The following is a 12283-nucleotide window of genomic DNA, read 5'->3' as shown; positions in this document are numbered from 1 at the left end:
TCGTAGGAACGCTCCACGACTGCTGCTAGTTGTACGGTTAAGATCAGGGATCTGCAATCTGCATAGTTACCAACTTCTCTGGTTTTCTGAGACTTAGCTTGTTGTCTTTTTTTTCCCCTCCTCGGTGACCCATTCATAACACATCACATTTCTTCAATGATTACTTTCCAGGCCTTATAGCCATAATCACTTGAGCAGTAGGGGACTTGAAATACTGCATGCAGCATAGCGTGTGCGAGCCAATATCCTGACCAAATAAACAAGCTGCCTACATTCTACGTCCATATAGGTGCAACATAGGATTCTGAATAACAAAGTATACAGTACACACTGGATCATCCAAGCACAGATCACAGACACTGGTCATACTCACCTGCAGAAAATTGCTTTTCCTGAGCTCTGCACATGTGATGCGACCAGTCCACGACCGGTTAACAATGTAGAATATCCTCTGAACTACCTAGGAAGACCAACAAAGGATATTTTATACCTAATATTCGGGGGAGACACTTAGAGAAAAGTAGTCTGCATTAGCAGATTCCTAAAAAGTGCTGGGTCAGTATTGTTCTGTGCACACAACGCTTTTCAGGTTTAGGTTGGGGGGGAGGGGTTCTTTCTGGCATTTTTACATTAAGAAAACTGGAATCTTTAGTGCCATTCTTACTATCAAAAGTACCAACTCTTAATAAAGGCCTGGTAATTCCTATTATGCAGAGTCCATCAGGATCCAGCAAACTGGAAAGGTTATCTCCGGGTCACATCTAGATATAGCAATAACTGGAAAAGTTCTCCATTGGAAAGACCCTGTCAAAATATTCCCAATATCTCACAAACCTATATTGATGTAAATATGGAGAGATGGACACTTGGTATAAATGGATGTGGATCTGAATTTTTAGGTTTTCAGATAAGGAGGGTGGTCAACAATTAAACTGCAGTGGTAGACACTGCACTCGTGGCTGTTTGCGAGTCTCCCATTCATCTCTAGAACACACCGGTGGCTAATACTAGTATCTGTGGCCATTTGTTCTTCGGTAAGATGGTGGTGACAAAAAACTGGACCCTACAAAAAAAATAACTACTGCCGCTCTGCGGTCTTAGAGAGGACAGCAGAAAATCGCTGAGATCCCATCTCTCAAGATATTGGTCCCGAGATTACCATCTGCGCATGCTCCGCACCTGGCGGTCATTTTCCCAAAGACCACCGCACAGGGAACAGTGGAAGTGCCGGGAGAATCTGGCCTGCGGCAAAATGTCAGCAGAGTCCTGGGCAGCGCCGGACACCCACACAGCACCGGAGACACCCGCAGCACTGGCCAGCAACCGCCAGGTACCCGGAGACACCCAGCAGCAGCAGAAGACCCCCACAGCAGCACAAGACCCCTCGCAGCAGTGCGCCGCACATCGGAGCCCCCCCTCATCCCTACCTGCAGCATCACCCCACTCCTGCCTCCTCCAGCAGCGACCTTGGAACCCCGCTTCACTGCAGCCAACACCCCCCCGGTAAGCAAAAAGATGCAAGGATTATAAGCACCACCATTTTATTAAAAAATATTTTTTTTCTTATTTTTCTCCTCAAAATTTGGGGTGCGTCTTATAATCCGGAGAGTCTTATTATACGAAAAATAAGGTATTTGCAATTAAACAGACCCTGTAAGCGCTCCTGTATTCTTGAGCTCTAAATAACTGTTCCTTAGGAGGTATTCGCATAATACCAATAACATAATCACACTATCCCATCAATGTCCAACCAGTGAGGGGCTACCATGCTATACGCCTCCAGAAAAGGCAAGATACAACTTAAATGTCTTCTCACATGCGGAGACAACTCCTTAATGGCTTTCAGAATAATCTCTAGCGTAATTCTTGATTCTAGTGCACAGAGAAATGCCACTTACTGTGGTGATGTACCGGGAATGAAATTCTGAGGCTTCTCGCAAAAATGTTAAGTGAGGGTGAGTGTTCACCACATCCTATAGGACAGAGGAGAAAACCAACATTAACGAACAAGGAATCCAAGAAGTCTCAGTTTGCAGTTGCATAAAGTGAATTAACCATCTCTCATGGAATAATGTCCTCTGAAAAGATCTTTTGTGGACTAGGGATTATCAGACAAACAGTTCCTAAAAAGTTTGTTGAACCACAAAGAGGCTTATACTGAAGCCAATCAATTATCTTACACATTTGCAATTGTAAAAATGACCACCACGATAATCGAAGGACGCTTAAGGTCCCACCGCCGTGGCCCTCACAGATTCCGAAAAACGGGGCTCTGAAGAGTCCTGGGTGAATGGAGTGAAGTTGATCAAGAGCACTACTGCTCCATTTATGCTTAAAGGGAGCATCGAAGATCAACTGAGCTTTGGGCATGACAATTTCTGATGCTCCTATTAACGAATGGAAATGCCGTGCACCTGATTGACCTCCGTGGCTCTTCAGAGCATCAGTTCTCGGATCTATGGGGCCACAGCAGTCAGACCCCTAGCCACCAGAAAGTCATCTCCTTTACAATGGAAATACTACAAAAATAGTATAGTTAAAATGATACTAAGAGCAAGTAGGGCCCATAGAAAGGAAATTCTAATGCTTACTTGTAAAAAAGGTATTAAATCCTCCTGTTCCAAATACACACAGCCCGGTTTGGCCAATAGCTGTATAAACTTTGCAGCATCATCATGGCAAGTCTGTAAAACCCTGAAACATGCAAAAAAAAAAAAAAAAAATAAGGTCGGTGTGGTGGAAGGTCCTTATTTGGGACACTCAGACCATACTTCGGATAAAGATCATATACATGTAACTTGCAGGGGGCTGACCATTCAATCATCAAACACAAGCACAGCCGCACAACTTCTTAGTTGTATAGGGTAATAAGAGGGCTATTACTGCACCCCCATGTGCCCATTACTGCACAGTTAGCACCTATGACAGTGGACTGTGTATGCTGCCATACTGCCTCTGTGAGAAGGCTAGGTCATGTGTATGAGGCCTAAAAAGATCACCTTCAAATGCTAGATTATCAATTATGAGCAAACTGTAAAAAAAAAGTCACTTACTTTCGCCACATGGCCACGAACTTGTGAACAGACACGTATCCGGTCCTGTCCCCACCAGCTGCATAAAACAATGGTGCTTTCCAGTAAAGCGGGCATTCACAAGCCTTAGAATAGAGAATATCAGAATATTGTATGAGGCAGTCTCAAAATTAGAAATACCTTATTTTTTGGATTATAAGATGCACTTTTCCCCCTGAAATTTTGGGGGAAAATAGGGGTGTGTCTTATAATGCGGATACACCTTACCGACCGCAGTGGAGCAGGGTCGCTGCTGGAGGAGGCAAGAGTGGCGTGTTGCTGCAGGCCGCAGGCTGGGATGAGGGGGTGTTCCGCTGTGGGTGAAAATGGCTGCGGTGCTCTGTGGTGCGGAAGGGCTCCACTGGCATTTTGTGAAGGCCCGGAGCCCCCCCCGCATATCCATTACTGCGATGCAGTGGCCTCCAGGAAAATGACCGAGATCTCAATCTGAGCATACACCGCCCCCGGCGGCCATTTTCCCAGAGCCCCTTGCACATTCATTACTGCTATGCGGTGGCCTCCGGGAAAATGGCTGCCAGTGGCGGTGCATGCTCAGATTGAGAACTTGGCAATGAGGTCTCGGGAGTCGAGATCTCGTTGCCGAGATCTCAATCTGAGCATGCACCGCCCCTGGCAGCCATTTTCCCGGAGGCCACCGCATCGCAATAATGGATGTACGGGGGAAGGGTAACTTCACAAAATGCCGGCTGAGCCCCCCCGCACCACAGCCATTTTCACCCGCAGCGGCGCACTTTGGAACACCCCCCTCATCCCAGCCTGCAGCAACGCGCCACTCTTGCCTCCTCCAGCAGCAACCCTGGGACCCCGCTTCACCGCAGACACCACCCCCGGAAAGCAATAATAAGAGGCACCACCATTTTATTTAAAAAAAAGTTTTTTCTCCTCAAAATTTGGGGTGCATCTTATAAATCGGTAAAATACGTTACTTTAGTCAAAGCAAAACTACAAATAATAAATAAATATATGTCTGGAATAGTGTAATGGTCAAGTGCACAGCCTACGACATGGGAGACTGCCCTGCCCTGGAAAAACAAGTTAAATAAATTACATACCAAGGCTCCTGACACTATAATACCTACCCTAAGGGTGGTTTCACATTCGCGCTTTTTAAGCGCACGCACGGCCGGGGGTAGCTCCGCCCCCAAGCCGGCTCTCTGCCCGGCGTGCCCGCCCCTTCCTTGTAGCGCCGCCTCCTAGCGCACAGCGGCGCCTGCGATCGGCGCACCCTATCTTTAGCATAGGGTGCGTAGATCGTGCGCAGGCCGTGCGCTAGTTGCGCTTTGACCTGCGCTGCGCACTTTTGACGGTGCGCCGTGCGCGCCAAAATCCGAAAAGTTTGATTTTGGCGCGCACGGCGCACCGTCAAGAGTGCGCAGCGCAGGTCAAAGCGCAACTAGCGCACGGCCTGCGCACGATCTGCGCACCCTATGCTAAAGATAGGGTGCGCCGATCGCAGGCGCCGCTGTGCGCTAGGAGGCGGCGCTACAAGGAAGGGGCGGGCACGCCGGGCAGAGAGCCGGCTCGGGGGCGGAGCTACCCCCGGCCGTGCGTGCGCTTAAAAAGCGCGAATGTGAAACCACCCTTAGGTGGGTGTTATGACATAGTGGTTAAAGTGCACAAGCATCCTAGATGCCATGTTGGAAATAATAATGTTAAATGGAACTTTTTATGGATTTAGTGCGCTGCTTAACATGACACAATTACTCGTGCATTATCAGATCGATGCTTTATTCATTATCCCAACACGTTTCGAAGTACAAATCACTTCTTCCTCAGGGGACGATATACAGGAGAAAATAGCGTTGCTTGCAAGTTAAACGCTATTTTCTCCTGTATATCGTCCCCTGAGGAAGAAGTGATTTGTACTTCGAAACACGTTGGGATACTGAATAAAACATCGATCTGTTAATGCACAATTGTGTCATGTTAAGCAGCGCACTAAATTAATAAAAAAGTTCCATTTAACTATATGTTTCGGCGGTCACTGGTCTGACCTGTGGATGTGCGGCAGCTGACAGATAATTTCATGCGCTATACCGCTCCTTTATCAGGTGAGTAGAATTTCAATACGCTTCTTACTCTGTTTATCGGATAAGACCCTATTTGCGCTTCTTTCCGTTCCTATAGCGTGAATCAGTGATGTTGGAAATAATATATCAGTAGTTGTCGTTGGGCAAGACTACTAACACTATAGTGCCTACCTTAATAAACATGAGTGTCACGAACAAAGAGTCATGCCAGCTCAGACGTCGTCCAGATTAACAAGGTCCGCGTGAGACGTTGACGAACCAGGACAATCTTATGATAAATGGGCTACTGGAACAAAACCATACATGGACAAGGCAAGAGAACCTGATCTGATGAAATGCTACTATAACAGCAGACCAAATGAGAGAGGATATATGAAGCGTTTGAGGAAACTCTGGATGGATACAAGACCTGTATGTCCACTGACTGAAAAACAACTAGTCACCCAAAGTTTCAATATCATAAAGAGAAAGCTATTATCACAACTTGAGATGGATCAACTGCACACACGCAGATCCACCCACATGAAGACCTGGAAAAACAAAATGTGCAACCCCCTGAAAATCCTGATCCAATCCTGCAACTAGAGAGCACTGCAGCTGATGTGAAACAGAAGATCATAGATAAACTAAATACCATAAATACCAGAGATCAACTGCCAGCAAAGAAACACCACCAGATAGGATGCTAGAAAATGCCAATAAAGTACTTGCATCAATTCCTACCACCACAACTCAACCTAATAAACTGATCCACTACTGCCTCAGCAATCATGGACATGCTTGGCTACAGAACCAGCAAGAACAGAAGTACGTGCCCCCCTTGGAAAAGAAGACTAGAGACAAAGATTAAGGTTACACGAAAGAGTCAGCCAACTAACAGAAATACAGAAGGTTGTAAAGATCAACAATGAGCCCAAGCTGGACAAGTACAAAGGCCTGACCCCAACTGAAGCCCTAGAGACTGCTAAACAAAAAGCTCACAGCACTCGCTGCAAGACTATGGACATACACTAGCCCCTTACTGCCATGTGACGTACTATCCGGTCCATGTGCATTGGGACTTAATTCCCAGGGACGGGATAGTACGTCACAGCGATCAGCACCACTGATTTCTCCTGTTACCCTTAGGAAAATAAAAAATTGGGGGCAAAAATATCATTTTTGTGGAAAAAAATGATTTTTTTATTTTCACGCCCGGGCGTTAAAAACTTCTGTGAAGCACTTGGGGGTTCAAAGTGCTCACCACACATCTATATAAGTTCCTTAGGAGGTCTAGTTTCCAAAATGGGGTCACTTGTGGGGAGTTTCAATAGTTTAGGTACATCAGGGGCTCTCCAAACGCACATGACACCCGCAGACCATTCCATCAAAGTCTGCATTCCAAAACATCACTACTTCCCTTCCGAGCCCCGACGTGTGCCCATACGGTAGTTTTCTCCCACATATGGGGTATCAGCGAACTCAGGACAAATTGGACAACAACTTTTGGGGTCCAATTTCTCCTGTTACCCTTGGGAAAATAAAAAAATTGGGGACTAAATGATCATGTTTGTGGAAAAAATACGACTTTTTTATTTTCACTCCCGGTCGTTATAAACTTCTGTGAAGCACTGGGGGGTTCAAAGTGCTCACCACACATCTAGATAAGTTCCTTAGGAGGTCTATTTTCCAAAATGGTGTCATTTGTTGGGGGTTTTCACTGTTTTGGTACGTCAGGGGCTTTCCAAACGCGACATGGTGTCCAATCTCAATTCCAGCCAAAAATGTCAAATGGCGCTGCTTCCCTTCCGAGCTCTGCCATGCGCCCAAATAGTTGTTAACACCCACATATGGGGTATCAGCGTACTCAGGACAAATTGCACAATAACTTTTATGGTCCTGTTACCCTTGGAAAAATAAAAATTAGGGGTGAAAAGATCATTTTTGTGGAAAAAATATGATTTTTTAATCGTACCGCTGTACGTTATAAACTTCTGTGAAGCCCTTGTGGGTTCAAAGTTCTCACTACATATGTAGATAAGTTCCTTGGGGGGTCTAGTTTCCAAAATGGGGTCACTTGTGGGGGGTTTCCACTGTTTAGGTACATCAGGGGCTCTCCAAACGCGACATGGCGTCCGATCTGAATTCCAGCCAATTTTGTATTGAAAAAGTCAAACAACGCTCCTTCCCTTCTGAGCTCTGCCATGCGCCGAAACAGTCGTTCCCCCCCACATATCAGGTATCAGCGTACTCAGGACAAATTGCACAATAACTTTTGCAGTCCAATTTCTCCTGTTACCCTTGGTAAAATAAAAAAAACCTGAACCTGAAGTATTTTTTTTGTGAAAAAAAGTTAAATGTTCATTTTTTTTTTTAAATATTCAAAAAATTCCTGTGACACACCTGAAGGGTTATTAAACTTCTTGAATGTGGTTTTGAGCACCTTGAGGGGTGCAGTTTTTAGAATGGTGTCACTTTTGGGTATTTTCTATCATATAGACCCCTCAAAGTGGCTTCAAATGTGATGTGGTCCGTAAAAATAAAACGGTGTTGCAAAAATGAGAAATCGCTAGTCAACTTTTAACCCTTATAACTTCCTAACAAAAAAAAAAAAAATTTGGTTCCAAAATTGTGCTGATGTAAAGTAAACATGTGGGAAATGTTACTTATTAAGTTTTTTGTGTGCCATATCTCTGTGATTTAAGGGCATAAAAATTCAAAGTTGGAAAATTGCAAAATTTTCGCCAAATTTGTTTTTCACAAATAAACGCAAGTTATTTGAATGAAATTTTACCACTAACATGAAGTACAATATGTCACGAGAAAACAATGTCAGAATCACCGAGATCCATGGAAGCGTTTCAGAGTTATTACCTCAAAGGGACAGTGGTCAGAATTGTAAAAATTGGCCCGGTCATGAACGTGCAAACCACCCTTGGGGGTTAAGGGGCTAGAGAAGCTGAGGCCAAGAAGATAAATGCACTGTTCTCTAAAGAAGCAGCCAAGGTGTACTCCCAACTACAGAGTTAACAGTATAAAGGCAGCAACTCCACAAATAGCAGAGACTGAACAATACTGGTGGAACATATTGGAGAAGGAAAAACACACAACACCAGTGCAATGTGGCTGCAAGATCTGAGAATGAAACACAGCAACCACCTACAGCAAGAATCAGTCACCATTACAGAAGACGACATCCAACAACAGGTCAAGAACATGAAGGGCTGGACAGCACCTGGCCAAACACATGATCCACACCTACTGGCTAAAGAAATTAACAGCTGTATATGATGAACACATGGCAAAGCAAATGAGCCAACTGCTAGAAGCAGGCCACCATCCAGCTTGGCTAACACAGGGAAGAACAGTTCTGATCATGAAGGATCCTCATAAAGGAACAGTTCCATCATAGCTACCAAGCTACAAAACCATAAGAACCAGTACACGAATCCCAGCTCAGAAATGCATTGGGACCACCACCAGAAGCTAGTAGACAGAGCAGTCACTCAAGACTCAGGATCCAGACAGACCAATCTCAGCCTAGCCTGGATTTACTACAGGAAAGCTTATAACTCAATGCCACACACACGGATCTGTGAATGCTTGGCTCTCTACAATGTCAACAGGAAATTAAGAACCTTCCTCAGAAATTCAATAGGGCTACGGATAACAACACTGGAAGTCAACTCAAGACAACTAGCACAAGTGACCATCAAAGGCGGCATATACCAAGGTGATGCACTGTCCCCATTGCTGTTCTGCATATGCTTGAACTCCTTCAGATAATTACAAAGTCTAGCTATGGATACAAGTTCAAGAGTGGAAGCACCATGAGCCACCTCCTCTACATGGATGACAGCAAGCTGTATGCGAAAAACAAGCAAGACATCAATTCACTGATCCACCTGACAAGGATCTACAGCGAAGACATCGCGAGGACTGGAGAAGTTTGGCCGGTTGGTAATAAAGAGAGGCAAGGTAGTTAAGATTGATGGAGTGGAATTACCAGCAGGGCACATAGCAGATGTACAGACATACTACAAGTATCTCGGCATCCCACAGGGATACGGTAACCATGATGAGGAGGAAAGGAAAGCAGCAACATCCAAATACCACCAAAAGGTTAGACAGGTCCTGAAGAGCCAGCTCAATGGGTAGAATAAAATCCACGCCATCAACACATATGCCCTGCCAGTTATCAAGTACCCTGCTGGCAGTGTGCTGGCCAAAAGAAGAGATGGAAGCTGCAGATGTAAAGACACGAAAGCTCCTCACAATGCATGGAGGTCTCCACCCTAATGGTACCGCTACACCTAGCGATGCACCAGCGATCCCGACTAGCGATATGACGCGGTCAGGATCGTTGGTGCATCGCTAGGTGGTCGCTAGTGAGCTGCCAAACAGGCAGATCTCACCAGCGGTCGGGGGTCGTTACTTACCTGTCAGACGCGGCGATCCTGCGTCCTCCCGCCCGGCTCCACGCGTCGCTCGTCAGCGCCACAGGAAGCGCCGCAGGAAGTGGCCGACGAGGAATGGTCCAGGAGCTTCTCGCGCAACCAACGATAACCAGCGGGGGAGCCGGTCGGAGGTAAGTATCACATGTAGCGATATCGCTAGCAATATCGCTATAACGTCACAAAATCGGTGACTTTACAGCGATATTGCTAGCAATATCGCAGTGTGTAACGGGGGCTTTAGTCTAGCTTCCAAAGATTGTTTACCTACAGAAAGGAGGGTGGTCGAGCCTTGATAAGGATCCAAGCTACCATCACAGATGAAACAAGAAGTATCCAGGCATACATCATAAAAATGACACCAAAAGATGAGATGCTAGGAGAAAGCCTAAGACAGCAACAACAACAGATCAGGAAAGAAGAACAGGAACATGAAGCGCCATGGCAAGACAAGCCGCTGCATGGGATGTACCATTGACAGATAATGGAGGTGTTTGACATGGAGAAATCCTAGCAGTGGCTGGAGAAAGCTGAACTCCGAGACAGCACAGAGGCTCTAATCATAACGGCACAAGAGCAAGCACTAAATACCAGATTCATAGAAGCAGGAATTTACCATACAAGACAAGATCCAAGGTGCAGACTATGCAAAGAAACCTCAGAAACTGTCCAACACATAGTGTCAGGATGCAAAATGCAAGCAGGAACAGCGTATACTGAACGCCACAACCAAGTAGCAGGAATTGTGGACAGGAATATCTGCACAGCATATGGGCTAAGTCCCCCTAAGTCCAGGTGTGAGACCCCAGAGAAAGTGGTGGAGAATGAAAGGGCTAAAATCCTGTGGGATTTCAAGATCCAGACAGATAAGCAGGTGTTGGCTAACCAACCAGACATTGTGGTAGTAGACAAGGATCAGAAGACAGCAATGATAATAGATTTGGCAGTGCCAAGTGACAGCAACATCAGAAAGAAGGAATATGAAAAGCTGGAGAAATACCAGGGCCTCAAAGGAGAAATGGAGAAGATGTGGAAGGTGACGGCAACAGTGATTCTAGTGGTGATAGAAGCACTTGGAGCAGTGACCCCTAAGTTGGAAGAATGGCAACAACTTATCCCAGGCGCAACATCTGAGCTCTCTGTCCAGAAAAGTGCAATGCAGGGTACAAATAAGATCCTGCGCAGAACCCTCAAACTCCCAGAGACCCGAGAATGAGAAAAAAAGACCGCCCCAATATATTACACACACACAGTGGGTCAGAGAAGGGGGCTGGCTTACTTACTGAAACAAGCCAGTCATCCAGCCCCCTTCTTGAAGCATTGACAATCAGCTGACAAAGGAAACACTACATTGCGCTAAGTACAAACTGAAAGTGGAGCAGAAAGGACCGAGGCTCTTATTGGGAATGTAGGACAGCTTTGGAAACAAAAGCATATTTAGACAGTTTCATACATTTAAAGCACGAACACAGCTAAACATATCTATGCATTATCCATTAAAACTCCCACTACAAATTTTTACCATCAGCATAGCTTCATAGCTAGCATCAGAACTCTACACGTGACCTTTGGAGATTGGGAATATCAGGCCCATAGGCAGAAAAAGAATGTGCCACATTTTACTCAGTTAGATTTCCCTACTTCTCTTGGCTTTTTAATTGGACTTTAATAAGAACATTTTGTCAGTACAGAAGAGGAGGGAGCGGGACTTGTATGCAGCAACAGAGGACTTACTAGGTGAAGAGTCAGCTCAGAGCATGTGGGGCCAGACAGTCCTACAGTGTAAACCTTGAGGCTGAAACAAACATTAGCAGATGGCCATATATAGTCTGGTGGAAGTGACAAGCTGTAATACAAGGTAATGATAGAAGACAGGCCAGAGAGCTCCACAGTTCTCCAATTAAATCACATGAGCAGCGCTTGTCTTCTACGCTGTCCTGGGAGTATGTCCCAGTAGGGAATTCTGGGCACAGCAAAAATACTAAACAATGTGCATGTAGATAGAAGATCCTCTCACTAGCAGCAGTGACACCATGCTGCTGCTCAATCAAGACAACAAATCCAGAGTAAACCGTGCACTGATGTCAGAGGCCAGATACTATACATATCCAAATAAAACCTTATGGTGTAATCAATTATGGATCCCGGCCAGGCTAAGGCCTAATTATTTCTTACCGGAGTGCCCTGTCACTGGTAGGCCCGCTGGTTCTCACTAAAGCCTTTATGCAAAATAATGAAGTTACAAGACTCTGGATTTCTTAAATACATCTCATGTGCAGTAAACATTTAAAAGGTTTTTCCCAAAAATAAACTTTCCCTTATTCATAGGATAGGTTAAAATTTGCCGATTGGTGGGGTCTGAATGTTGGGACCCCCACATATGTCAAAGACCGAGACCTAAGGAGTCCTGTCTGAAATGTAGCAATATAAAGTCAGGGAGTAACTACCTTAGCTACTTTGCTCATGTCTTCAAGACTTGCCCGCTCATTAGGAAGAGTAGAAAAAGTCTTCTCAATCTTCGAAATTATACTATCCACATTAAAATTGGCTTTTGGGGAGCCTTTGGGAAAATAAAATTTTGGAATGTGCTGGCTTAGGGTAGGCGTCCTTGGTTCTTCCCTCTTTGGCTGTACCTAAAAGGGAAAATAAAAATAAATAATCGATGCAAGAAATTTCTTTTTTTTTTTTTTTTTTTTATTTGAAATAAAGACAATTTATATCACTAATT

General features: G+C 45.1%; 1 protein-coding gene across 3 annotated transcripts in view; it reads right to left on the bottom strand.

Moving 5' to 3' along the window:
• The window catches only part of LOC141046815 (serine/threonine-protein phosphatase 2A regulatory subunit B'' subunit beta-like), a 53728-nt gene that overhangs the window by 10751 nt on the left and 30694 nt on the right, over positions 1–12283 (bottom strand). For all 3 annotated transcript variants that reach the window (XM_073541434.1, XM_073541436.1, XM_073541435.1), the window contains exons 2-6: positions 12003–12188; positions 3054–3157; positions 2592–2694; positions 1899–1973; positions 374–460 (exon numbers count right to left, since the gene is read on the bottom strand). In XM_073541434.1, the coding sequence (XP_073397535.1) occupies positions 374–460; positions 1899–1973; positions 2592–2694; positions 3054–3157; positions 12003–12188 (555 nt within the window). The remainder of the gene's footprint in view (positions 1–373; positions 461–1898; positions 1974–2591; positions 2695–3053; positions 3158–12002; positions 12189–12283) is intronic.

Source organism: Dendrobates tinctorius, unplaced genomic scaffold (assembly GCF_039654945.1).
Source record: "Dendrobates tinctorius isolate UK_male_01 unplaced genomic scaffold, ASM3965494v1 ptg000121l, whole genome shotgun sequence".
Taxonomy (NCBI): domain Eukaryota; kingdom Metazoa; phylum Chordata; class Amphibia; order Anura; family Dendrobatidae; genus Dendrobates; species Dendrobates tinctorius.
Note: the sequence above shows the minus strand (reverse complement) of the source record. Positions and strands in the feature narration are given on the sequence as shown.